The following is a 26,569-nucleotide window of genomic DNA, read 5'->3' on the forward strand; positions in this document are numbered from 1 at the left end:
ATACTGCAGGAGACCTACTGGAGCCCATATGGATATAAAAAAAACAGAAAACAGTTACATTTGGTGGTGGAAAGATCATGGTCTGGGGTTACATTCAGTATGGGGTGTGCAAAACATTTGCAAGGTGAAAGGCAATATCAATAGCCTAAAATATCAAGAAGTATTAGCTACCTCTTACATTCCAAATCATAAAAGGGGTCAAATTCTGCAGCAGGATGGTGTTCCATCTCATACATCCATCTCTACAACAAAGTTCCTCCAGGCAAAAAACATCAAGGTGCTCAAGGACTGGCCAGCCCAGTCACCAGACATGAACATCATTGAGCATGTTTGGGGTAGGATGGAAGAGGAAGCTTGGAAGACAAAACCAAAGATTCTAGATGAACTCTGGGAGGCATGTAAGACTGCATTCTTTGTTATTCCTGATGACTTCATTAATAAATTGTATGAATCATTGTTGAACCGCATGGATGCAGTCCTTCAAGCTCATGGAAGTCACACAAAATATTAAATATGACTCTAATAGCACCACAACTTCATTCACCAATGTTATGCCACATATATTTGTATTTTAAGATAATTATTTGTTTGAATATCACATTACTTTCTGTGGGCGACAAAACTTTTGTCTTGCCAAAATCGGACCATTCTGTGTTCATTAAATGATCAATATTTCAGCATTGATGCCAATTTATTTTCTTAACCTAAACCAAATTTGGGAGGGTTTCAGCTTTCAAAAGAGTAATTTATAAAAACAATGGGTGAATTTAACGTCAGGTTATAAGTTTTCATTTACATAACATGGATAAGCGACATAACTTCTGTCAGGGAGTGTACTCACCTACCAAACCAGAGCCTGCACTACAATCTGCGCTATACACCCAGGCCGGTCAACTGGCATCAATATCTGGCAGGGGGGGGGGTCACATAACTGCTGCTGCTAGTCAACAGCTGCTGATAGTCTAAAGCTTTGTCAGTCTGACAAATTTGTTCCTGTTTGGACTTTTATGATTGTGGAGAACCCTTTTAAAGAAATTGTCCTAAACTAGGTTGTTCTCCCCATTTTACTTAAAGGGGTTTATCACATAAGCAAAAGTGCTGTCTAATTAATACATAATGAAAAATTAAGCAGTTTCACAAATGGATGTGTTTAAAAATAATGTTACTATGCAGAGAACTTGAAAATGGTACACCTGCTGTATCCTGTGTAAGGATTTATGCCCGACCATATAGAAGTGCTTTAGCGGCTGGTCAGCACCTGATGTTTATATTGATCTAAAAAAGGAGGAATGGAAGATAAGTGAATATTCTCTTCTGATATTGCTTGCAGGGGCTATTACAAGCTTATATCATTACTCCTCCCTGCCTGTTCCTTTCAATTAAGTAGCAATGGTATGTACTATAGCAGAGGAGCTTGGAGCTCATCTTAATTAGTCACACCATTGTAGTACATTGAATAGCAGCGTATATGTCCAGCTACTGAGCTTGTTGTACTGAATTGGTGTGATTTATTGAGGTGAGCTCAAAAGTCTTCTGCTATAGCACATACCATTGCTACTTAAATTGGACCGAGATTGGAACGCAATGCTCGAACTGGCCGGCGGTTCTCCCAACCTGAGCATGATAGCTGCATAGAAATGAATGAAGCTGTCATGCTGGGGTGGGAAGAGCCGCTGGCCAGTCTGAGCATTATGGTCCGATCTTGGTCCAGTTTAAACGGCCGTCTGGTTGCACCCTTAGAAGAAACAATCAGGCAGGGAGGAGTAATGACATAAGCATATAATAGCCCTTGCCAGTGCCATTAGTAGAGAATAGTCACTTCTCCCTCCTTCTGTTGTACCAGTGTAAATATAAACATGTCGACCAGCAGCTAAAGCACCTCTAAATGGTTGACACAAGCCACTACACAAGCCACATCATGGCTATTTTCAGTTTATCTCTGCAAAGCAACATTTAAAAAAAAACACACACACTTGTGAAAATGCTTAGTTTTCCATTATCTATCTATTAAACAGCACTTTTGTTATTGGACAACGGCTTTAAGGGTACTGATGTCCATGTAGCATGGTTAATTAGTGTGAATCAAACAAAATTGCTTATTAAGGTGGATACAAGTATTCTTAGAAGTTATGTTGTAATCTGTGTTGATGAAACAGGTTGTTGTTCTGTGGTAGGTACTTTTGTACTAAACACCATTGTACACAAAATATGCTCAGTTTTTCTTATAAATTCTGTTGTTAATAAAGATGCACCTGAATTCAAGGAGTATGCACTTTATCAGCTGTTCCTATATTTTTTCATCTTTTATTTTGTTGTTATTCTCATGAGATGATAGCCAGCAAAGATAAATTTTAGGATTTTCCTATTTTGGTATAATCTTTTATTCCTTCATTGTGGCTTTATACCATTTGATCATGGGCTACAGTGTTTCTTCTATTGAGACCAATGTAGTGTTAATGTTGTATACATGCTTCAAGGACTGAACAAGTTTTGTTTTTTGATGATGCATTAAACTATTTGGACAGATTTAAACTGAAAGATTGGATAAAGTATGATATTTTTAATTTGCATATGAAGAAGCTTTTATGGATGCAACTGTTCAAATTATATATACATTTCTAATAAATCATCTTGTAATAATGTTGTGATTTATCTGTTGGTGTACTTTCCATTTGATTAGGTACAATCGTTGTTTGTACAACAGTTTAAAAAAAGGCATTTACAAATTTGAATGAATTAATTATTTGGAACCCAGTCCATAGACAAATGTAATAATATTCTACCGAATATAAATGTTACTTACCTGTGGAACTGTGCATAGTCAATGTAGTTGGAATTGGAGACTGAGTTATTACATTTGCTGTAACTGTTTGAGTTGTTTCTTCCGTAGCTGTAACATATAAACAAACTTTAGTGGTGTCTTTAGGCATTCTATACAAAGTTTTAACCCAAAAGGACATCAATTGATCAACGGTTGTATGACATATAGTAACTAAAGGCCCCATTTAGACTAAAGTTGAATTGGCGGGATTGGCCAACAGTCTACAGTGTAGCGGTACCTACTCAGATGATGTTGGGGAAAAGAAGGATTCGGTTATTGAAATTTCTAAGGCCAATCCGCTTGTTTGCTGGGAAGATAAGCTGCTGTCAAAAGAGTCCGGTAACGGCTCTCCAATAAAGAAGACAGGAATGCTTGTCCGAGCTGAGCATCTTTGTGTATGGGGGAGTTGCGAGATATAGCTGAATGATTGGGCAGTGGACAGCTATCTGAAATGTATAAGGGACCTTTAAATTTACCTGTGGAGCTCTGTGCAGTTGGAATTGTTGATGTATTTGCTGGAGCCTGGTTTGCCGGGTTAACAGTAACCTTTTGGATTGGTAGTTCAGATACTGTAAAAAGACAATGCTTAGCAAATGATACAATAAATAATACTTAGGTATGTTACTAAAAACTATTGATGCTTTTATGTTAGCTGTAGCCAACCCATTTATACCTTTGCATATTCATTGTTTTGTTGTTTGGTTGTTTTTTTCTGGGAATGTTTTTACATGTACCAATTTGTATAGTACCACCCTCATACACCACCACAGGACTGATAAAAGTAAACTGGGGACTAAATTGGCTTTCTCAGGTTTCCCATGTTAGCGTGTCTTATGGCAGCAAAAGAAATTTAGATTACTAGAATTTGATCCTAATGACCCCCATACTCTTTAAAGTATGCTGCTAGTTGAATAATTGTTTATTGCACAATTAACAAATAACCAAAATGATGACACAGTCATATATATTTTAGTTTATATTGGCCGTTACATGTTCAGTGGCATTAGGTGATGGAGGAGGAGAGTAAGTTGAGATTGTAAGAGGTCCCTCTAGATGGACCTCCAGTGATCATACATTTATGTTAAAATTCCTTTATACTACGAAAACCAGAGCACTGCAAACATTTTCTGCTTGGATCTCAACAACCAAACCCAGGTGATGATGGGCCTCACTAATGGTTGACAATGCTGTGAAAGCAGAAAAACAGTTTTTGCATTCTCATTTTTCCTCATATTTTCACTTTCATGCTGAACACCCAAAGTACATGGCCTAATTTGGCCTTTCAGGGTTCAGTGTTGATATTTGTTTTTTCATTACTGCATTTTAAGGGATTCAACATTTTTCCCATAGACCTATGAGGATTTTTTTTTTGCAGAACAAGTTGTGATTTTTAATGGTTCAATGCTAGTGTACATACATATAACTTGTTAAAGGGGTTATAAGAGAATTTGGATATTTGTTTGTATGAGGCTAAGAACTTATCGGCATAGAGTTGCTAACTACATGCCCGTTCTGCCTGGCCATGATCTCCGCCAGCTTAGGAAATGACTTTCTGCTTCCTTTGACATCATATTAATAGAGCAGCTTATTCTCTTCAGAGAGCAGGCAGCGACAAATCGGCAGTAAATCAGTATGATATCAGCAGAGGCTCTCCATCGACAGAGTAGAGAGAAAGAGAAGAGAAGCTGCTCAGTTGATGTGGTGTCACCGGAAGCAGGAGAATGGCTGGCAGGAGTGGTCTGTGATGACACTGAGTCAACAAAAATCATTTCCAGGCAAAAAAGGCAGGTAGTTAGCAATTACCTACCAGAAAGATCTTAGCCCTGTATAAAAAAAAATCTAATTCCTGGATAACTCCTTTAACTTTCATTTGCAATGCATTATGATTGTAGGTATAATAAACATGTATATGTTTCAGATTTTGTTACATTAGTACAATAGCATCCTGTTTACAGAAAAAAATATACACTGCACAAAAAATAAATGGAACACTTAAACAACAGAATATAACTCCGAGTTGATCAAACTTCTGTGAAATCAAACTGTCCACTTAGGAAGCAACACTGATTGACAATCAATTTCACATGCTGTTGTGCAAATGGAATAGACATTAGATGGAAATTATTGGCAATTATCAAGACACCCACAATAAAGGAGTGGTTCTGCAGGTAGGGACCATAGACCACATCTCAGTACCAATGCTTTCTGGCTGATGTTTTGGTCACTTTTGAATGTTGGTTGTGCTTTCACACTCGTGGTAGCATGAGACGGACTCTACAACCCACAGAAGTTGCTAAGGTAGTGCAGCTCATCCAGGATGGCACATCAATGCGAGCTGTGGCAAGAAGGTTTGCTGTGTCTGTCAGCGTAGTGTCCAGAGGCTGGAGGCGCTACCAGGAGACAGGCCAGTACACCAGGAGACGTGGAGGGGCCGTAAGAGGGCAGCAACCCAGCAGCAGGACCGCTACCTCCGCCTTTGTGCAATGAGGAACAGGAGAAGCACTGCCAGATCCCTGCAAAATGACTTCCAGCAGGCCACAAATATGCATGTGTCTGCACAAACAGTTAGAAACCGACTCCATGAGGGTGGTATGAGGGCCCGACGTCCACAGATGAGGGTTGTGCTCATAGTCCAACACCGTGCTGGACGCTTGGCATTTGCCACAGAAAACCAGGATTGGCAAAGTCGCCACTGGCGCCCTGTGCTCTTCACAGATGAAAGCAGGTTCACACTGAGCACATGTGACAGATGTGACAGAGTCTGGAGACACCATGGAGAGTGATCTGCTCCCTGCAACATCCTTCAGCATGACCGGTTTAGCAGTGAGTCAGTAATGGTGTGGGGTGGCATTTCTTTGGAGGGCCGCACAGCCCTCCATGTGCTTGCTAGAGGTAGCCTGACTGCCATTAGGTACCGAGATGAGATCCTCAGACCCCTTGTGAGACGATATGCTGGTGCGGTTGGCCCTGGGTTCCTCCTAATGCAGGACAATGCCAGACCTCATGTGGCTAGATTGTGTCAGCAGTTCCTGCAAGATGAAGGCATTGAAGCTATGGACTGGCCCACCCATTCCCCAGACCTGAATCCGATTGAGCACATCTGTGACATCATGTCTCGCTCCATCCACCAACGTCACATTGCACCACAGACTGTCCAGGAGTTGGCGGATGCTTTAGCCCAGGTCTGGGAGGAGATCCCACAGGAGACCATTCGCAACCTCATCAGGAGCATGCCCAGGCGTTGTAGGGAGGTCATACAGGCACGTGGAGGCCACACACAATACTGAGCCTCATTTTGACTTGTTTTAAGGACATTACATCAAAGTTGGATCAGCCTGTAGTGTGCTTTTCCACTTTAATTTTGGGGGTGACTCAAAATCCAGGTCTCCATTGGTTAATAAATTTGATTTCCATTGATAATTTTTGAGTGATTTTGTTTTCAGCACATTCAACTTTATACAGAACAAAGTATTCAATGAGAATATTTCATTCATTCAGATCTAGGATGTGTTATTTGAGTGTTCCCTTTATTTTTTTGAGCAGTGTATATTACTTTTGTTTCACCATAAAAGCTGTCTAAGTGAAACTGCCCATCATAAAAAATGATGGTAAAATGCTAGTTATGCCATCAGTTTCTAATAAATGCAAGTTGGACTTCTACTACATTCATGGCTCACTGGAATAAAGAAGCTCAAGATCAGAGAGTGGTGTGTCTTCTTCTAAAGCTCTGAACATTTGATCTCCCTGTTATTTCACAATCAAGAAATCTGCAGTCAGCCTCAACTTGTTGAATGGGCCTTGATGCAGTGGCACGCACAGATATGAATGGTGGGGATGTGACAGCTTAGGATGTTCACTAAACATGAGAATGTGAGTAGTAAAATATATGTTAATTGGTAAAATACAAGCATTAATTGGCTACAATAAAGATACATAGAAAACTTTCCAAATTTCTACTCCCGGTAACGGTAGGGTATAAGTGATCTCTACTCTACTTTGGGTACGATCAGCTGGACGACTCCTGATACAAATGACACAACATTTATGGCATATTGTATGCACATACATTGTTATTCATCAAGATACAAAATTATTAGAAATATAATAACTAACTAAAACTATTAAGTACCTTGTTATGTTTCTGAATATCATTACTGGTTTTTAGCATGTTAATCTATTCTTTGAGAATAATAATAAATTAGATACTTAGCTTCACAGAATTTAATTTGTCTACTCTCTTTCTATAGTATGTCTTCTTCCCACGTTGAAAAAAATGCAATGAAATTTTCACTGTGTATTCATTTTGGAACAAACTGCTGCATTTTGCAGTGCATGAGATTTTAAGAAATTTCATGCATATGCTGAAAAAAATATCTGCTGTGTAAATTGACAAGAGCTGTGGGTGTAAGATCCTCAGCATCTTCATTTATGCAGCTGTTGTTGGTGTGATTTTCACCCTTTATATTGCAGTGTATTAGGCTATGTGCCCAAGTAGCATTTTTGTAGCGTTTTTACGGCCGCGAACACGCTTGTAAAACCATCTGCCATTCAAAGCAATGTGAATTCGGATGTGCTGTGCACATGATGCGCTAATTTGCGCGCCAAATTCGCATTTCGTTGCAAAACGCAGCATGACCATTTCTACCACAATTACGCCGCAAATTCGCGGCTATTGAGGAACATTGAAACACAGCAAACCCGCAGGTATATGTGGATTTGCTGCGTTTCAATTAAATTCAATGGCCACGAATTTGCGGCGTAATTGCGGTGCATGTGGTACCCATGATGAAGAGGAAACTACAACTCCTCTTCATCCCAGCTACCACGCGGTGAAAAAAAGAAATAAAAAGGTTACAAATGAAAAAAAAAACTGTATACTCACCTCTCCGGTCTGCTCCCGGCCACGTCTTCTCTTCTCGGCGTCCCGCGGTGTACTTGAAGGACCTGCGGTGACATCATTTAGTCAGCTGATGGTCATGAGACCGCTGACGTCAGCGGTCAGGTGATGGTCGCGTGACCATCAGCTGACTAAATGACGTCACTGCAGGTCCTGCAAGTACATCGCGGGACGCCGAGGAGAGAGGATCACCGCCGGGAGGAGACTGGAGAGGTGAGTATACAGGTTTTTTTTTATTTTAAACTTTTTAATTCTTTTTTTTTTTTACTATAGATGCAGCATTTAAAGCATCTAAGTTGGTCACACAATATAAATCCATGCCAGTTGCATGGATTTATATTGTGTGACCAACTTGTCAAGCACTTTTCCAAGTGATGCTCAAAATCGCTTGGAAAAGTGCTTAAAAAAACGCTGCTGTAAAAACGCTGAAAAAACGCTTCTCTCTGGCAGAAAAAAAGCATGTAAATCTGCATGCGTTTTTTTTCTGCCAGAAAGAGGCAAAAACGCACTGCATCAAATCTGCTACATGGGCACATAGCCTTAAGTGTAGATTCTCTGTACCTTCTCTGCAATAATATCCACAGCAGTAAATATTATTTCTGGAATCACTTAGAGACCTACTCGGCAAAAGGACTACAACGGATATCCTACATTGGGTAATGTGAAAAATGCAACATTTAACTTTATGTAACTGTTCCACTAGTTTCTTCCACTAGTATGTTTCACGGTAGTGAGTGCATATTATCTGTGCTATCATCACCATAACTTACCTGTTAATTCTAGAGTTGTTGAATCCAGTTTAGTTGATTGTGTAGCCTCTGACAAAGTTAATGGCAACACGGTGGTTGTTGCTGAGCTAGTACTTGTTTCTGTTCCTGTTGTAGAAGTTTCAGGACTTATAGTTATAACATCAGTAGTGGAGGACTGAGGGGAAGAAGTTGATTGGCTTACTGCAGGAGACAAAGTTGTTGTTATTAATAGTGAAGTTCTTGGTGAAGCTGTTAAATCTGTTGTTAAACTTTCAGTTGTTGATGTGGTAGAAGAAAGAAATGGCAAGCTTGTTTGGCCTGTTGTAGATGTTTCTGATACAGAGGTTGTGGTTTCTCCATTTGTTGATAAAGCAGTAATTATCGTTGTTGACTCACTGGTAGGTACTGTTGTTTCTTGAACAGTGGTTGATACGATTGCTTCTGAGGTGGTTTCCAGTTTAGTTGATTGTGTAGTCTCTGAAGAAGTTAATGGCACCACAGTGGTTGTTGCTGAGCTAGTACTTGTTTCTGTTCCTGTTGTAGTAGCTTCTGGACTTGTAGTTATAACATCAGTAGTGGAAGACTGAGGAGAAGCAGTTGTTTGGCCTATTGCTGGAGATGTAGTTATTTCTTGAAAAAAGGTTGTTAATGGGGTTGTTGTTATTAATACTGAAGTTATTAAATCTGTTGTTAAACTTTCAGTTGTTGCTGTGGTAGAAGAAAGAAGTGGCAGGCTTGTTTGGCCTGTTGTTGATGTTTCTGGAACGGAGGTTGTAGTTTCTCCATTTGTTGATAAAGTAGTAATTATCGTTGTTGGTTCACTTGTAGGACCTGTTGTTTCTTGAACAGTGGTTGATACTATTGCTTCTGTGGTGGTTTCCAGTTTAGTTGATTGCGCAGCCTCTGAAGAGGTTAATGGCACCACGGTGGTTGTTGCTGAGCTAGTACTTGTTTCTGTTCCTGTCGTAGTAACTTCAGGACTTGTAGTTATAACATCAGTAGTGGAGGACTGAGGAGAAGCTGTTGTTTGGCTTAGTGCTGGAGACGTGGTTGTTTCTTGTAATAAGGTTGTTAATGGGGTTGCTGTTATTAATATTGAAGTTGTTGGTGAAGTTGCTAAATCTGTTGTTAAACTTTCAGTTGTTGCTGTGGTAGAAGAAAGAAGTGGCAAGCTTGTTTGGTCTGTTGTTGATGTTTCTGAAACTGAGGTTGTAGTTTCTCCATTTGTTGATAAAGTAGTAATTATCGTTGTTGAATCAGTTGTAGGAACTGTTGTTTCTTGAACAGTGGTTGATACTATTGCTTCTGAGGTGGTTTCCAGTTTAGTTGATTGAGTAGCCTCTGAAGACGTTAGAGGCACCACAGTGGTTGTTGCTGAGCTAATACTTGTTTCTGTTCCTGTTGTAGTAGCTTCAGGACTTGTAGTTATAACATCCGTAGCGGAAGACTGAGGAGAAGCAGTTGTTTGGCCTATTGCTGGAGACGTAGTTGTTTCTTGAAATAAGGTTGTTAATGGGGTTGCTGTTATTAATAGTGAAGTTGTTGGTGAAGTTGTTAAATCTGTTGTTAAACTTTCAGTTGTTGCTGTGGTAGAAGAAAGAAGTGGCAAGCTTGTTTGGACTGTTGTTGATGTTTCTGGAATGGAGGTTGTAGTTTCTCCATTTGTTGATAAAGTAGCAATTATCGTTGTTGAATCAGTTGTAGGAACTGTTGTTGATTGAACAGTGGTTGATACTATTGCTTCTGAGGTGGTTTCCAGTTTAGCTGATTGTGTAGCCTCTGAAGACGCTAGAGGCACCACAGTGGTTGTTGCTGAGCTAATACTTGTTTCTGTTCCTGTTGTAGTAGCTTCAGGACTTGTAGTTATAACATCCGTAGTGGAGGACTGAGGAGAAGCAGTTGTTTGGCCTGTTGCTGGAGACGTAGTTGTTTCTTGAAATAAGGTTGTTAATGGGGTTGTTGTTATTAATAGTGAAGTTGTTGGTGAAGTTGTTAAATCTGTTGTTAAACTTTCAGTTGTTGCTGTGGTAGAAGAAAGAAGTGGCAAGCTTGTTTGGACTGTTGTTGATGTTTCTGGAATGGAGGTTGTAGTTTCTCCATTTGTTGATAAAGTAGCAATTATCGTTGTTGAATCAGTTGTAGGAACTGTTGTTTCTTGAACAGTGGTTGATACTATTGCTTCTGAGGTGGTTTCCAGTTTAGTTGATTGTGTAGCCTCTGAAGACGTTAATGGCACCACAGTGGTTGTTTCTGAGCTAATACTTGTTTCTGTTCCTGTTGTAGTAGCTTCTGGACTTGAAGTTATAACATCAGTAGTGGAAGACTGAGGAGAAGCAGTTGTTTGGCCTATTGCTGGAGATGTAGTTGTTTCTTGAAAAAAGGTTGTTAATGGGGTTCTTGTTATTAATAGTGAAGTTGTTAAATCTGTTGTTAAACTTTCAGTTGTTGCTGTGGTAGAAGAAAGAAGTGGCAGGCTTGTTTGGCCTGTTGTTGATGTTTCTGGAATGGAGGTTGTAGTTTCTCCATTTGTTGATAAAGTAGTAATTATCGTTGTTGGTTCACTTGTAAGAACTGTTGTTTCTTGAACAGTGGTTGATACTATTGCTTCTGTGGTGGTTTCCAGTTTAGTTGATTGCGCAGCCTCTGAAGAGGTTAATGGCACCACGGTGGTTGTTGCTGAGCTAGTACTTGTTTCTGTTCCTGTCGTAGTAACTTCAGGACTTGTAGTTATAACATCAGTAGTGGAGGACTGAGGAGAAGCTGTTGTTTGGCTTAGTGCTGGAGACGTGGTTGTTTCTTGTAATAAGGTTGTTAATGGGGTTGCTGTTATTAATATTGAAGTTGTTGGTGAAGTTGTTAAATCTGTTGTTAAACTTTCAGTTGTTGCTGTGGTAGAAGAAAGAAGTGGCAAGCTTGTTTGGTCTGTTGTTGATGTTTCTGAAACTGAGGTTGTAGTTTCTCCATTTGTTGATAAAGTAGTAATTATCGTTGTTGAATCAGTTGTAGGAACTGTTGTTTCTTGAACAGTGGTTGATACTATTGCTTCTGAGGTGAATTCCAGTTTAGTTGATTGAGTAGCCTCTGAAGACGTTAGAGGCACCACAGTGGTTGTTGCTGAGCTAATACTTGTTTCTGTTCCTGTTGTAGTAGCTTCAGGACTTGTAGTTATAACATCCGTAGTGGAGGACTGAGGAGAAGCAGTTGTTTGGCCTATTGCTGGAGACGTAGTTGTTTCTTGAAATAAGGTTGTTAATGGGGTTGTTGTTATTAATAGTGAAGTTGTTGGTGAAGTTGTTAAATCTGTTGTTAAACTTTCAGTTGTTGCTGTGGTAGAAGAAAGAAGTGGCAAACTTGTTTGGACTGTTGTTGATGTTTCTGGAATGGAGGTTGTAGTTTCCCCATTTGTTGATAAAGTAGCAATTATCGTTGTTGAATCAATTGTAGGAACTGTTGTTTCTTGAACAGTGGTTGATACTATTGCTTCTGAAGTGGTTTCCAGTATAGTTGATTGTGTAGCCTCTGAAGACGCTAGAGGCACCACAGTGGTTGTTGCTGAGCTAATACTTGTTTCTGTTCCTGTTGTAGTAGCTTCAGGACTTGTAGTTATAACATCCGTAGTGGAGGACTGAGGAGAAGCAGTTGTTTGGCCTATTGCTGGAGACGTAGTTGTTTCTTGAAATAAGGTTGTTAATGGGGTTGTTGTTATTAATAGTGAAGTTGTTGGTGAAGTTGTTAAATCTATTGTTAAACTTTCAGTTGTTGCTGTGGTAGAAGAAAGAAGTGGCAAGCTTGTTTGGACTGTTGTTGATGTTTCTGGAATGGAGGTTGTAGTTTCTCCATTTGTTGATAAAGTAGCAATTATCGTTGTTGAATCAGTTGTAGGAACTGTTGTTTCTTGAACAGTGGTTGATACTATTGCTTCTGAGGTGGTTTCCAGTTTAGTTGATTGTGTAGCCTCTGAAGACGTTAATGACACCACAGTGGTTGTTTCTGAGCTAATACTTGTTTCTGTTCCTGTTGTAGTAGCTTCTGGACTTGAAGTTATAACATCAGTAGTGGAAGACTGAGGAGAAGCAGTTGTTTGGCCTATTGCTGGAGATGTAGTTGTTTCTTGAAAAAAGGTTGTTAATGGGGTTGTTGTTATTAATAGTGAAGTTGTTAAATCTGTTGTTAAACTTTCAGTTGTTGCTGTGGTAGAAGAAAGAAGTGGCAGGCTTGTTTGGCCTGTTGTTGATGTTTCTGGAATGGAGGTTGTAGTTTCTCCATTTGTTGATAAAGTAGTAATTATCGTTGTTGGTTCACTTGTAAGAACTGTTGTTTCTTGAACAGTGGTTGATACTATTGCTTCTGTGGTGGTTTCCAGTTTAGTTGATTGTGCAGCCTCTGAAGAGGTTAATGGCACCACGGTGGTTGTTGCTGAGCTAATACTTGTTTCTGTTCCTGTCGTAGTAACTTCAGGACTTGTAGTTATAACATCAGTAGTGGAGGACTGAGGAGAAGCTGTTGTTTGGCTTAGTGCTGGAGATGTTGTTGTTTCTTGTAATAAGATTGTTAATGGGGTGGTTGTTATTAATATTGAAGTTGTTGGTGAAGTTGTTAAATCTGTTGTGAAACTTTCAGTTGTTGCTGTGGTAGAAGAAAGAAGTGGCAAGCTTGTTTGGTCTGTTGTTGATGTTTCTGGAGCTGAGGTTGTAGTTTCTCCATTTGTTGATAAAGTATTAATTATCGTTGTTGATTCAGTTGTAGGAACGGTTGTTTCTTGAACAGTGGTTGATACTATTGCTTCTGAGGTGGTTTCCAGTTTAGTTGATTGTGTAGCCTCTGAAGAAGTTAATGGCACCACGGTGGTTGTTGCTGAGCTAGTACTTGTTTCTGTTCCTGTTGTAGTAGCTACAGGACTTGTAGTTATAACATCCGTAGTGGAGGACTGAGGAGAAGCAGTTGTTTGGTTTATTGCTGGAGACGTAGTTGTTTCTTGTAATAAGGTTGTTAATGGGGTTGTTGTTAATAGTGAAGTTGTTGGTGAAGTTGTTAAATCTGTTGTTAAACTTTCAGTTGTTGCTGTGGTAGAAGAAAGAATTGGCAGGCTTGTTTGGCCTGTTGTTGATATTTCTGGAATGGAGGTTGTAGTTTCCCCATTTGTTGATATAGTAGTTATTATCGTTGTTGATTCACTTGTAGGAACTGTTGTTTCTTGAACAGTGGTTGATACGATTGCTTCTGAGGTGGTTTCCAGTTTAGTTGATTGTGTAGCCTCTGAAGAAGTTAATGGCAACACGGTGGTTGTTTCTGAGCTAGTACTTCTTTCTGTTCCTGTTGTAGTAGCTTCTGGACTTGTAGTTATAACATCAGTAGTGGAAGACTGAGGTGAAGCAGTTGTTTGGCTTATTGCTGGAGACGTAGTTGTTTCATGATAAAAGGTTGTTAATGGGGTTGTTGTTATTAATAGTGAAGTTGATGGTGAAGTTGTTAAATCTGTTGTTAAACTTTCAGTTGTTGCTGTGGTAGAAGAAACAAGTGGCAAGCTTGCTTGGACTGTTGTTGATGTTTCTGGAATGGAGGTTGTAGTTTCTCCATTTGTTGATAAAGTAGTAATTATCGTTGTTGAGTCAGTTGTAGGAACTGTTGTTTCTTGAACAGTGGTTGATACTATTGCTTCTGAGGTGGTTTCCAGTTTAGTTGATTGTGTAGCCTCTGAAGACGTTAATGGCACCGCAGTGGTTGTTGCTGAGCTAGTACTTGTTTCTGTTCCTGTTGTAGTAGCTTCTGAACTTGTAGTTATAACATCAGTAGTGGAAGACTGAGGAGAAGCAGTTGTTTGGCTTATTGCTGGAGACGTGGTTGTTTCTTGAAATAAAGTTGTTAATGGGGTTGTTGTTATTAATAGTGAAGTTGTTAAATCAGTTGTTAAACTTTCAGTTGTTGCTGTGGTAGAAGAAAGAAGTGGCAGACTTGTTTGGCCTGTTGTTGATGTTTCTGGAATGGAGGTTGTAGTTTCTACATTTGTTGATAAAGTAGTAATTATCGTTGTTGGTACACTTGTAGGAACTGTTGTTTCTTGAACAGTGATTGATACTATTGCTTCTGTGGTGGTTTCCAGTTTAGTTGATTGTGCAGCCTCTGAAGAGGTTAATGGCACCACGGTGGTTGTTGCTGAGCTAGTACTTGTTTCTGTTCCTGTCGTAGTAACTTCAGGACTTGTAGTTATAACATCAGTAGTGGAGGACTGAGGAGAAGCTGTTGTTTGGCTTAGTGCTGGAGATGTGGTTGTTTCTTGTAATAAGGTTGTTAATGGGGTTGTTGTTATTAATATTGAAGTTGTTAGTGAAGTTGTTAAATCTGTTGTTAAACTTTCAGTTGTTGCTGTGGTAGAAGAAAGAAGTGGCAAGCTTGTTTGGCCTGTTGTTGATGTTTCTTGAGCTGAGGTTGTAGTTTCTCCATTTGTTGATAAAGTAGTAATTATCGTTGTTGATTCAGTTGTAGGAATGGTTGTTTCTTGAACAGTGGTTGATACTATTGCTTCTGAGGTGGTTTCCAGTTTAGTTGATTGTGTAGCCTCTGAAGAAGTTAATGGCACCACGGTGGTTGTTGCTGAGCTAGTACTTGTTTCTGTTCTTGTTGTAGTAGCTACAGGACTTGTAGTTATAACATCCGTAGTGGAGGACTGAGGAGAAGCAGTTGTTTGGTTTATTGCTGGAGACGTAGTTGTTTCTTGTAAAAAGGTTGTTAATGGGGTTGTTGTTAATAGTGAAGTTGTTGGTGAAGTTGTTAAATCTGTTGTTAAACTTTCAGTTGTTGCTGTGGTAGAAGAAAGAAGTGGCAGGCTTGTTTGGCCTGTTGTTGATGTTTCTGTAATGGAGGTTGTAGTTTCTCCATTTGTTGATAAAGTAGTAATTATCGTTGTTGTTTCACTTGTAAGAACTGTTGTTTCTTGAACAGTGGTTGATACTATTGCTTCTGTGGTGGTTTCCAGTTTAGTTGATTGTGCAGCCTCTGAAGAGGTTAATGGCACCACGGTGGTTGTTGCTGAGCTAGTACTTGTTTCTGTTCCTGTCGTAGTAACTTCAGGACTTGTAGTTATAACATCAGTAGTGGAGGACTGAGGAGAAGCTGTTGTTTGGCTTAGTGCTGGAGATGTGGTTGTTTCTTGTAATAAGGTTGTTAATGGGGTTGTTGTTATTAATATTGAAGTTGTTGGTGAAGTTGTTAAATCTGTTGTTAAACTTTCAGTTGTTGCTGTGGTAGAAGAAAGAAGTGGCAAGCTTGTTTGGCCTGTTGTTGATGTTTCTGGAGCTGAGGTTGTAGTTTCTCCATTTGTTGATAAAGTATTAATTATCGTTGTTGATTCAGTTGTAGGAACGGTTGTTTCTTGAACAGTGGTTGATACTATTGCTTCTGAGGTGGTTTCCAGTTTAGTTGATTGTGTAGCCTCTGAAGAAGTTAATGGCACCACGGTGGTTGTTGCTGAGCTAGTACTTGTTTCTGTTCCTGTTGTAGTAGCTTCAGGACTTGTAGTTATAACATCCGTAGTGGAGGACTGAGGAGAAGCAGTTGTTTGGTTTATTGCTGGAGACGTAGTTGTTTCTTGTAATAAGGTTGTTAATGGGGTTGTTGTTAATAGTGAAGTTGTTGGTGAAGTTGTTAAATCTGTTGTTAAACTTTCAGTTGTTGCTGTGGTAGAAGAAAGAATTGGCAGGCTTGTTTGGCCTGTTGTTGATATTTCTGGAATGGAGGTTGTAGTTTCCCCATTTGTTGATATAGTAGTTATTATCGTTGTTGATTCACTTGTAGGAACTGTTGTTTCTTGAACAGTGGTTGATACGATTGCTTCTGAGGTGGTTTCCAGTTTAGTTGATTGTGTAGCCTCTGAAGAAGTTAATGGCAACACGGTGGTTGTTTCTGAGCTAGTACTTGTTTCTGTTCCTGTTGTAGTAGCTTCTGGACTTGTAGTTATAACATCAGTAGTGGAAGACTGAGGTGAAGCAGTTGTTTGGCTTATTGCTGGAGACGTAGTTGTTTCATGATAAAAGGTTGTTAATGGGGTTGTTGTTATTAATAGTGAAGTTGATGGTGAAGTTGTTAAATCTGTTGTTAAACTTTCAGTTGTTGCTGTGGTAGAAGAAACAAGTGGCAAGCTTGCTTGGACTGTTGTTGATGTTTCTGGAATGGAGGTTGTAGTTTCTCCATTTGTTGATAAAGTAGTAATTATCGTTGTTGAGTCAGTTGTAGGAACTGTTGTTTCTTGAACAGTGGTTGATACTATTGCTTCTGAGGTGGTTTCCAGTTTAGTTGATTGTGTAGCCTCTGAAGACGTTAATGGCACCACAGTGGTTGTTGCTGAGCTAGTACTTGTTTCTGTTCCTGTTGTAGTAGCTTCTGAACTTGTAGTTATAACATCAGTAGTGGAAGAGTGAGGAGAAGCAGTTGTTTGGCTTATTGCTGGAGACGTGGTTGTTTCTTGAAATAAAGTTGTTAATGGGGTTGTTGTTATTAATAGTGAAGTTGTTAAATCTGTTGTTAAACTTTCAGTTGTTGCTGTGGTAGAAGAAAGAAGTGGCAGAATTGTTTGGCCTGTTGTTGATGTTTCTGGAATTGAGGTTGTAGTTTCTACATTTGTTGATAAAGTAGTAATTATCGTTGTTGGTACACTTGTAGGAACTGTTGTTTCTTGAACAGTGATTGATACTATTGCTTCTGTGGTGGTTTCCAGTTTAGTTGATTGTGCAGCCTCTGAAGAGGTTAATGGCACCACGGTGGTTGTTGCTGAGCTAGTACTTGTTTCTGTTCCTGTCGTAGTAACTTCAGGACTTGTAGTTATAACATCAGTAGTGGAGGACTGAGGAGAAGCTGTTGTTTGGCTTAGTGCTGGAGATGTGGTTGTTTCTTGTAATAAGGTTGTTAATGGGGTTGTTGTTATTAATATTGAAGTTGTTAGTGAAGTTGTTAAATCTGTTGTTAAACTTTCAGTTGTTGCTGTGGTAGAAGAAAGAAGTGGCAAGCTTGTTTGGCCTGTTGTTGATGTTTCTTGAGCTGAGGTTGTAGTTTCTCCATTTGTTGATAAAGTAGTAATTATCGTTGTTGATTCAGTTGTAGGAACGGTTGTTTCTTGAACAGTGGTTGATACTATTGCTTCTGAGGTGGTTTCCAGTTTAGTTGATTGTGTAGCCTCTGAAGAAGTTAATGGCACCACGGTGGTTGTTGCTGAGCTAGTACTTGTTTCTGTTCTTGTTGTAGTAGCTACAGGACTTGTAGTTATAACATCCGTAGTGGAGGACTGAGGAGAAGCAGTTGTTTGGTTTATTGCTGGAGACGTAGTTGTTTCTTGTAAAAAGGTTGTTAATGGGGTTGTTGTTAATAGTGAAGTTGTTGGTGAAGTTGTTAAATCTGTTGTTAAACTTTCAGTTGTTGCTGTGGTAGAAGAAAGAATTGGCAAGCTTGTTTGGCCTGTTGTTGATATTTCTGGAATGGAGGTTGTAGTTTCCCCATTTGTTGATATAGTAGTTATTATCGTTGTTGATTCACTTGTAGGAACTGTTGTTTCTTGAACAGTGGTTGATACGATTGCTTCTGAGGTGGTTTCCAGTTTAGTTGATTGTGTAGCCTCTGAAGAAGTTAATGGCAACACCGTGGTTGTTTCTGAGATAGTACTTGTTTCTGTTCCTGTTGTAGTAGCTTCTGGACTTGTAGTTATAACATCAGTAGTGGAAGACTGAGGTGAAGCAGTTGTTTGGCTTATTGCTGGAGACGTAGTTGTTTCATGAAAAAAGGTTGTTAATGGGGTTGTTGTTATTAATAGTGAAGTTGATGGTGAAGTAGTTAAATCTGTTGTTAAACTTTCAGTTGTTGCTGTGGTAGAAGAAAGAAGTGGCAAGCTTGTTTGGTCTGTTGTTGATGTTTCTGAAACTGAGGTTGTAGTTTCTCCATTTGTTGATAAAGTAGTAATTATCGTTGTTGATTCAGTAGTAGGAACGGTTGTTTCTTGAACAGTGGTTGATACTATTGCTTCTGAGGTGGTTTCCAGTTTAGTTGATTGTGTAGCCTCTGAAGAAGTTAACGGCACCACGGTGGTTGTTGCTGAGCTAGTACTTGTTTCTGTTCCTGTTGTAGTAGCTACAGGACTTGTAGTTATAACATCCATAGTGGAGGACTGAGGAGAAGCAGTTGTTTGGGTTATTGCTGGAGACGTAGTTGTTTTTTGTAATAAGGTTGTTAATGGGGTTGTTGGTAATAGTGAAGTTGACGGTGAAGTTGTTAAATCTGTTGTTAAACTTTCAGTTGTTGCTGTGGTAGAAGAAACAAGTGGTAAGCTTGTTTGGACTGTTGTTGATGTTTCTGGAATGGAGGTTGTAGTTTCTCCATTTGTTGATAAAGTAGTAATTATCATTGTTGAATCAGTTGTAGGAATTGTTGTTTCTTGAACAGTGGTTGATACTATTGCTTCTGAGGTAGTTTCAAGTTTAGTTGATTGTGTAGCCTCTGAAGACGTTAATGGCACCACAGTGGTTGTTGCTGAGCTAGTACTTGTTTCTGTTCCTGTTGTAGTTGCTTCTGAACTTGTAGTTATAACATCAGTAGTGGAAGACTGAGGAGAAGCAGTTGTTTGGCTTATTGCTGGAGACGTAGTTGTTTCTTGAAATAAAGTTGTTAATGGGGTTGTTGTTATTAATAGTGACGTTGTTGGTGAAGTTGTTAAATCTGTTGTTAAACTTTCAGTTGTTGCTGTGGTAGAAGAAAGAAGTGGCAAGCTTGTTTGGACTGTTGTTGATGTTTCTGGAATGGAGGTTGTAGTTTCCCCATTTGTTGATAAAGTAGTTATTATCATTGTTGATTCACTTGTAGGAACTGTTGTTTCTTGAACAATGGTGGATACGATTGCTTCTGATGTGGTTTCCAGTTTAGTTGATTGTGTAGCCTCTGAAGAAGTTAATGGCACCACAGTGGTTGTTGCTGAGCTAGTACTTGTTTCTGTTCCTGTTGTAGTAGCTTCTGGACTTGTAGTTATAACATTAGTAGTGGAAGACTGAGGAGAAGTAGTTGTTTGGCCTATTGCTGGAGATGTAGTTGTTTCTTGAAAAAAGGTTGTTAATGGGGTTGTTGTTATTAATAGTAAAGTTGTTAAATCTGTTGTTAAACTTTCAGTTGTTGCTGTGGTAGAAGAAAGAAGTGGCAGGCTTGTTTGGCCTGTAGTTGATGTTTCTGGAATGGAGGTTGTAGTTTCTCCATTTGTTGATAAAGTAGTAATTATCGTTGTTGGTTCACTTGTAGGAACTGTTGTTTCTTGAACAGTGGTTGATACTATTGCTTCTGTGGTGGTTTCCAGTTTAGTTGATTGTGCAGCCTCTGAAGAGGTTAATGGCACCACGGTGGTTGTTGCTGAGCTAGTACTTGTTTCTGTTCCTGTCGTAGTAACTTCAGGACTTGTAGTTATAACATCAGTAGTGGAGGACTGAGGAGAAGCTGTTGTTTGGCTTAGTGCTGGAGATGTGGTTGTTTCTTGTAATAAGGTTGTTAATGGGGTTGTTGTTATTAATATTGAAGTTTTTGGTGAAGTTGTTAAATCTGTTGTTAAACTTTCAGTTGTTGCTGTGGTAGAAGAAACAAGTGGCAAGCTTGTTTGGCCTGTTGTTGATGTTTCTGGAGCTGAGGTTGTAGTTTCTCCATTTGTTGATAAAGTATTAATTATCGTTGTTGATTCAGTTGTAGGAACGGTTGTTTCTTGAACAGTGGTTGATACTATTGCTTCTGAGGTGGTTTCCAGTTTAGTTGATTGTGTAGCCTCTAAAGAAGTTAATGGCACCACGGTGATTGTTGCATAGCTAGTACTTGTTTCTGTTCCTGTTGTAGTAGCTACAGGACTTGTAGTTATAACATCTGTAGTGGAGGACTGAGGAGAAGAAGTTGTTTGGTTTATTGCTGGAGACGTAGTTGTTTCTTGTAATAAGGTTGTTAATGGGGTTGTTGTTAATAGTGAAGTTGTTGGTGAAGTTGTTAAATCTGTTGTTAAACTTTCAGTTGTTGCTGTGGTAGAAGAAAGAATTGGCAGGCTTGTTTGGCCTGTTGTTGATATTTCTGGAATGGAGGTTGTAGTTTCCCCATTTGTTGATATAGTAGTTATTATCGTTGTTGATTCACTTGTAGGAACTGTTGTTTCTTGAACAGTGGTTGATACGATTGCTTCTGAGGTGGTTTCCAGTTTAGTTGATTGTGTAGCCTCTGAAGAAGTTAATGGCAACACGGTGGTTGTTTCTGAGCTAGTACTTGTTTCTGTTCCTGTTGTAGTAGCTTCTGGACTTGTAGTTATAACATCAGTAGTGGAAGACTGAGGTGAAGCAGTTGTTTGGCTTATTGCTGGAGACGTAGTTGTTTCATGAAAAAAGGTTGTTAATGGGGTTGTTGTTATTAATAGTGAAGTTGATGGTGAAGTTGTTAAATCTGTTGTTAAACTTTCAGTTGTTGCTGTGGTAGAAGAAACAAGTGGCAAGCTTGCTTGGACTGTTGTTGATGTTTCTGGAATGGAGGTTGTAGTTTCTCCATTTGTTGATAAAGTAGTAATTATCGTTGTTGAATCAGTTGTAGGAACTGTTGTTTCTTGAGCAGTGGTTGATACTATTGCTTCTGAGGTGGTTTCCAGTTTAGTTGATTGTGTAGCCTCTGAAGACGTTAATGGCACCACAGTGGTTGTTGCTGAGCTAGTACTTGTTTCTGTTCCTGTTGTAGTAGCTTCTGAACTTGTAGTTATAACATCAGTAGTGGAAGACTGAGGAGAAGCAATTGTTTGGCTTATTGCTGGAGACGTGGTTGTTTCTTGAAATAAAGTTGTTAATGGGGTTGTTGTTATTAATAGTGAAGTTGTTAAATCAGTTGTTAAACTTTCAGTTGTTGCTGTGGTAGAAGAAAGAAGTGGCAGACTTGTTTGGCCCGTTGTTGATGTTTCTGGAATGGAGGTTGTAGTTTCTACATTTGTTGATAAAGTAGTAATTATCGTTGTTGGTACACTTGTAGGAACTGTTGTTTCTTGAACAGTGATTGATACTATTGCTTCTGTGGTGGTTTCCAGTTTAGTTGATTGTGCAGCCTCTGAAGAGGTTAATGGCACCACGGTGGTTGTTGCTGAGCTAGTACTTGTTTCTGTTCCTGTCGTAGTAACTTCAGGACTTGTAGTTATAACATCAGTAGTGGAGGACTGAGGAGAAGCTGTTGTTTGGCTTAGTGCTGGAGATGTGGTTGTTTCTTGTAATAAGGTTGTTAATGGGGTTGTTGTTATTAATATTGAAGTTGTTGGTGTAGTTGTTAAATCTGTTGTTAAACTTTCAGTTGTTGCTATGGTAGAAGAAAGAAGTGGCAAGCTTGTTTGGCCTGTTGTTGATGTTTCTTGAGCTGAGGTTGTAGTTTCTCCATTTGTTGATAAAGTAGTAATTATCGTTGTTGATTCAGTTGTAGGAACGGTTGTTTCTTGAACAGTGGTTGATACTATTGCTTCTGAGGTGGTTTCCAGTTTAGTTGATTGTGTAGCCTCTGAAGAAGTTAATGGCACCACGGTGGTTGTTGCTGAGCTAGTACTTGTTTCTGTTCCTGTTGTAGTAGCTACAGGACTTGTAGTTATAACATCCGTAGTGGAGAACTGAGGAGAAGCAGTTGTTTGGCTTATTGCTGGAGACGTGGTTGTTTCTTGAAATAAAGTTGTTAATGGGGTTGTTGTTATTAATAGTGACGTTGTTGGTGTAGTTGTTAATTCTGTTGTTAAACTTTCAGTTGTTGTTGTAGTAGAAGAAAGAAGTGGCAGGCTTGTTTGGCCTGTTGTGGATGTTTCTGGAATGGAGGTTGTAGTTTCCCCATTTGTTGATAAAGTAGTAATTATCGTTGCTGATTCAGTTGTAGGAATTGTTGTTTCTTGAACAGTGGTTGATACTATTGCTTCCGAGGTGGTTTCCAGTTTAGTTGATTGTGTAGCCTCTGAAGATGTTAATGGCACCACAGTGGTTGTTGCTGAGCTAGTACTTATTTCTGTTCCTGTTGTAGTAGCTTCAGGACTTGTAGTTATAACATCCGTAGAGGAGGACTGAGGAGAAGCAGTTGTTTTGGTTATTGCTGGAGGCGTAGTTGTTTCTTGTAATAAGGTTGTTAATGGGGTTGTTGTTAATAATGAAGTTGTTGGTGAAGTTGTTAATTCTGTTTTTAAACTTTCAGTTGTTGCTGTGGTAGAAGAAAGAAGTGACAAGCTTGTTTGGCCTGTTGTTGATGTTTCTGGAATGGAGGTTGTAGGTTCTCCATTTGTTGATAAAGTAGTAATTATCGTTGATGATTCAGTTGTAGGAACTGTTGTTTCTTGAGCAGTGGTTGATACGCTTGCTTCTGAGGTGGTTTCCAGTTTAGTTGATTGTGTAGCCTCTGAAGAAGTTAATGGCACCACAGTGGTTGTTGCTGAGCTAGTACTTGTTTCTGTTCCTGTTGTAGTAGCTTCAGGACTTGTAGTTATAACATCTGTAGTGGAGGACTCAGGAGAAGCAGTTGTTTGGGTTATTGCTGGAGACATAGTTGTTTCTTGTAATAAGGTTGTTAATGGGGTTGTTATTAATAGTGAAGTTGTTAAATCTGTTGTTAAACTTTCAGTTGTTGCTGTGGTAGAAGAAAGAAGTGGTAAGCTTGTTTGGCCTGTTGTTGATGTTTCTGGAATGGAGGTTGTAGTTTCCCCATTTGTTGATAAAGTAGTTATTATCGTTGTTGATTCACTTGTAGGAACTGTTGTTTCTTGAACAGTGGTTGATACGCTTGCTTCTGAGTTGGTTTCCAGTTTAGTTGATTGTGTAGCCTCTGAAGAAGTTAATGGCACCACGGTGGTTGTTGCTGAGCTAGTACTTGTTTCAGTTCCTGTTGTAGTAGCTTCTGGACTTGTAGTTATAACATTAGTAGAGGAAGACTGAGGAGAAGCAGTTGTTTGGCTTATTGCTGGAGACGTGGTTGTTTCTTGAAATAAAGTTGCTAATGGGGTTGTTATTAATAGTGACGTTGTTAGTGAAGTTGTTAATTCTGTTGTTAAACTTTCAGTTGTTGTTGTAGCAGAAGAAAGAAGTGGCAAGCTTGTTTGTCCTGTTGTTGATGTTTCTGGAATGGAGGTTGTAGTTTCCCCATTTGTTGATAAAGTAGTAATTATCGTTGTTGATTCAGTTGTAGGAACTGTTGTTTCTTGAACAGTGGTTGATACGCTTGCTTCTGAGGTGGTTTCCAGTTTAGTTGATTGTGTAGCCTCTGAAGAAGTTAATGGCACCACAGTGGTCGTTTCTGAGCTAGTACTTGTTTCTGTTCCTGTTGTAGTAGCTTCAGGACTTGTAGTTATAACATCTGTAGTGGAGGACTGAGGAGAAGCAGTTGTTTGGGTTATTGCTGGAGACGTAGTTGTTTCTTGTAATAAGATTGTTAATGGGGTTGTTGTTAATACTGAAGTTGTTGGTGAAGTTGTTAAATCTGTTGTTAAACTTTCAGTTGTTGCTGTGGTAGAAGAAAGAAGTGGCAAGCTTGTTTGGCCTGTTGTTGATGTTTCTGGAATGGAGGTTGTAGTTTCCCCATTTGTTGATAAAGTAATTATTATCGTTGTTGATTCACTTGTAGGAACTGTTGTTTCTTGAACAGTGGTTGATACGCTTGCTTCTGAGGTGGTTTCCAGTTTAGTTGATTGTGTAGCCTCTGAAGAAGTTAATGGCACCACAGTGGTCGTTGCTGAGCTAGTACTTGTTTCTGTTCCTGTTGTAGTAGCTTCTGGACTTGTAGTTATAACATCAGTAGTGGAAGACTGAGGAGAAGCAGTTGTTTGGCTTATCGCTGGAGACGTAGTTGTTTCTTGAAATAAAGTTGTTAATGGGGTTGTTGTTATTAATAGTGACGTTGTTGGTGAAGTTAATTCTGTTGTTAAACTTTCAGTTGTTGTAGTAGAAGAAAGAAGTGGCAAGCTTGTTTGGCCTGTTGTTGATGTTTCTGGAATGGATGTTGTAGTTTCTCCATTTGTTGATAAAGTAGTAATTATCGTTGTTGATTCAGTTGTAGGAACTGTTGTTTCTTGAACAGTGGTTGATACTATTGCTTCCGAGGTGGTTTCCAGTTTAGTTGATTGTGTAGCCTCTGGAGACGTTAATGGCACCACAGTGGTTGTTGCTGAGCTAGTGCTTGTTTCAGTTCCTGTTGTAGTATCTACAGTGTATGTGGTTAATAAATCTGTAGTAGATATACTTGTAGTTCCTGATTCAGTTGAAATTGGAGCTGTGGTTGCTGTTTCATTTGTAGTACTTTGTGCCCTTGAAGCTTTTGGAAATAAAAAGAATATCGTTATAAATACCATTATTTTTATAACTTTTTAATGGATGACCTTCAGCTGTTCACTTTTATTTTATTTAGAGGTGTTTTTTCATTTTTGAAGTGATATCATTTTATTATAGTATGGCATCGCTTTATGATCAGTACGTGGCTTACCTCCATGACTCCCTACAGAGCGAAGGAGCAGTAGAGCTGAATAACTCCTTTATGACATGTTATGTACTATGATATGTCTAATTTCTTTCTTAGATGCAAACTGATTAGTAGACCTTACATAATTTCCATCAGACACTTTCTTTTTTACTCAGCCATCGTCTGCCTTTAACAGTTGTTAGTGGAGCTGAGCTGTGTCCGCTGTTGATAAACTTTAAAAGCCACTGTCAGTCTACGACAGTGGCATTTAATCAGCACAAACCATGGGGGAATGCTTCTATCTGCTCTTTTCAGCACATTTGAAGGGTGCTGATGGATTGCTATGGCAGCATTGGGTCTAAAGATTTCCGTGCCTGACATTTTATTATTCTTGTGAAGACCAGTCTGGCGCTAGTGTTTTTTTTTTTAAAAAAAAATCTAAAAAAAAAGTATTTAAATTTTGGTATCACCTCCCTTTTTCCCCCATTAAAATTAATACAATTTAAAGAAATAAAAAATACACATATTTGGGATCTACATCCTTAAAAGTCTGATCTATGAAAATATAAAATTAATTATTCTAATCAGAAAATGGTAAATACAGAGAAAAATGGGAACACTTTTTTTGGCTACCTTACCACCCCAAAGAAATGCAAAAAAAGCACTCAAAACATTTCTTCCATTCTAATATGGATCAATAAAAACATCAGTGTGCCACCCAAAAAAAAACATAACATCACACAGTTACATTTATGGAAAAATGAAAACCTTACAAGTCTTAGAAAAGGACAATACAAGCAAATTTTTTTTTTGTGAATTTCCTAATTTTTTCACTGGTTTAAAAAATAACTATACATGTTTGGCATTGCCGTAATTGTACTGACCTAACAGTATCATGTTGCCACTTTTTATTGCACAATGAACACTGTAAAAACAAAAATGCAGAATTGTGTTTTTTGCACAATTTTAGCACACTTGGACTTTTTTGCCTGTTTTCCAGTACATTGTATTGTAAAATGAATAGTCTCATTCAAAATATGCAATATATTTATATTAAATTAATATTAGCAATATGCTAATGACACTCAGCTCAAGCTGTGCTGCGAATGTGAGCCGAATATCAGTGCTCTGTGCTCCGATTCTCTTGCATGAGAGAATCGCAGCACAGCTGTAGAGGAGACGGAGAAAGTCATTTCTCCATCTCCTTCATTGCCGGCACCTGCTGTAATCACACTCCACTCAGATGACATCCATGTGCATGACATGAGTGCAGTCCGATATTTCACATGCACCCATAGGCACCGATTCTTGGATGCAATTGCTGCATGCTACGCTAGTTCTCTCATGCCGTATCGGCATGAGAAAATAATCGCAGATCTGAGCTGCCCCATGGAATAACACTGGTCCGAGTGCAATCCAATGTTTTATTGCATAGCACTCGGCCATGTGATACACTTGTGCACCTCACATCAGTGCCCTTACTTTTTTTCAAGATGCGCTGCTCACTTGTTATGAATACCGCTATTTATACACAACACGTGAACAAGCAATAATTAATAACTATGTCGCTAAAGCCACAAAGGTGTTTCTTTACATTGCTTTGATCGGTCCAATCAGTGCCTAACAATGTCATAGCGTCCTTTCCTAGGTCTCGCAATTTTTTTT

At 39.1% G+C, this 26,569-nt stretch overlaps 1 protein-coding gene across 1 annotated transcript in view; it reads right to left on the reverse strand.

Annotated features, from left to right (window-relative positions):
* The window catches only part of MUC16 (mucin 16, cell surface associated), a 90,251-nt gene that overhangs the window by 61,914 nt on the left and 1,768 nt on the right, over positions 1 to 26,569 (reverse strand). Inside the window, exons 2-4 of the mRNA XM_073642485.1 lie at positions 8,489 to 24,760; positions 3,298 to 3,390; positions 2,804 to 2,890 (exon numbers count right to left, since the gene is read on the reverse strand). Of these exons, the coding sequence (XP_073498586.1) occupies positions 2,804 to 2,890; positions 3,298 to 3,390; positions 8,489 to 24,760 (16,452 nt within the window). The remainder of the gene's footprint in view (positions 1 to 2,803; positions 2,891 to 3,297; positions 3,391 to 8,488; positions 24,761 to 26,569) is intronic.

This window comes from Phyllobates terribilis, unplaced genomic scaffold (assembly GCF_046119375.1).
Source record: "Phyllobates terribilis strain yellow unplaced genomic scaffold, ASM4611937v1 Scaffold_1__5_contigs__length_1240528914, whole genome shotgun sequence".
NCBI lineage: Eukaryota > Metazoa > Chordata > Amphibia > Anura > Dendrobatidae > Phyllobates > Phyllobates terribilis.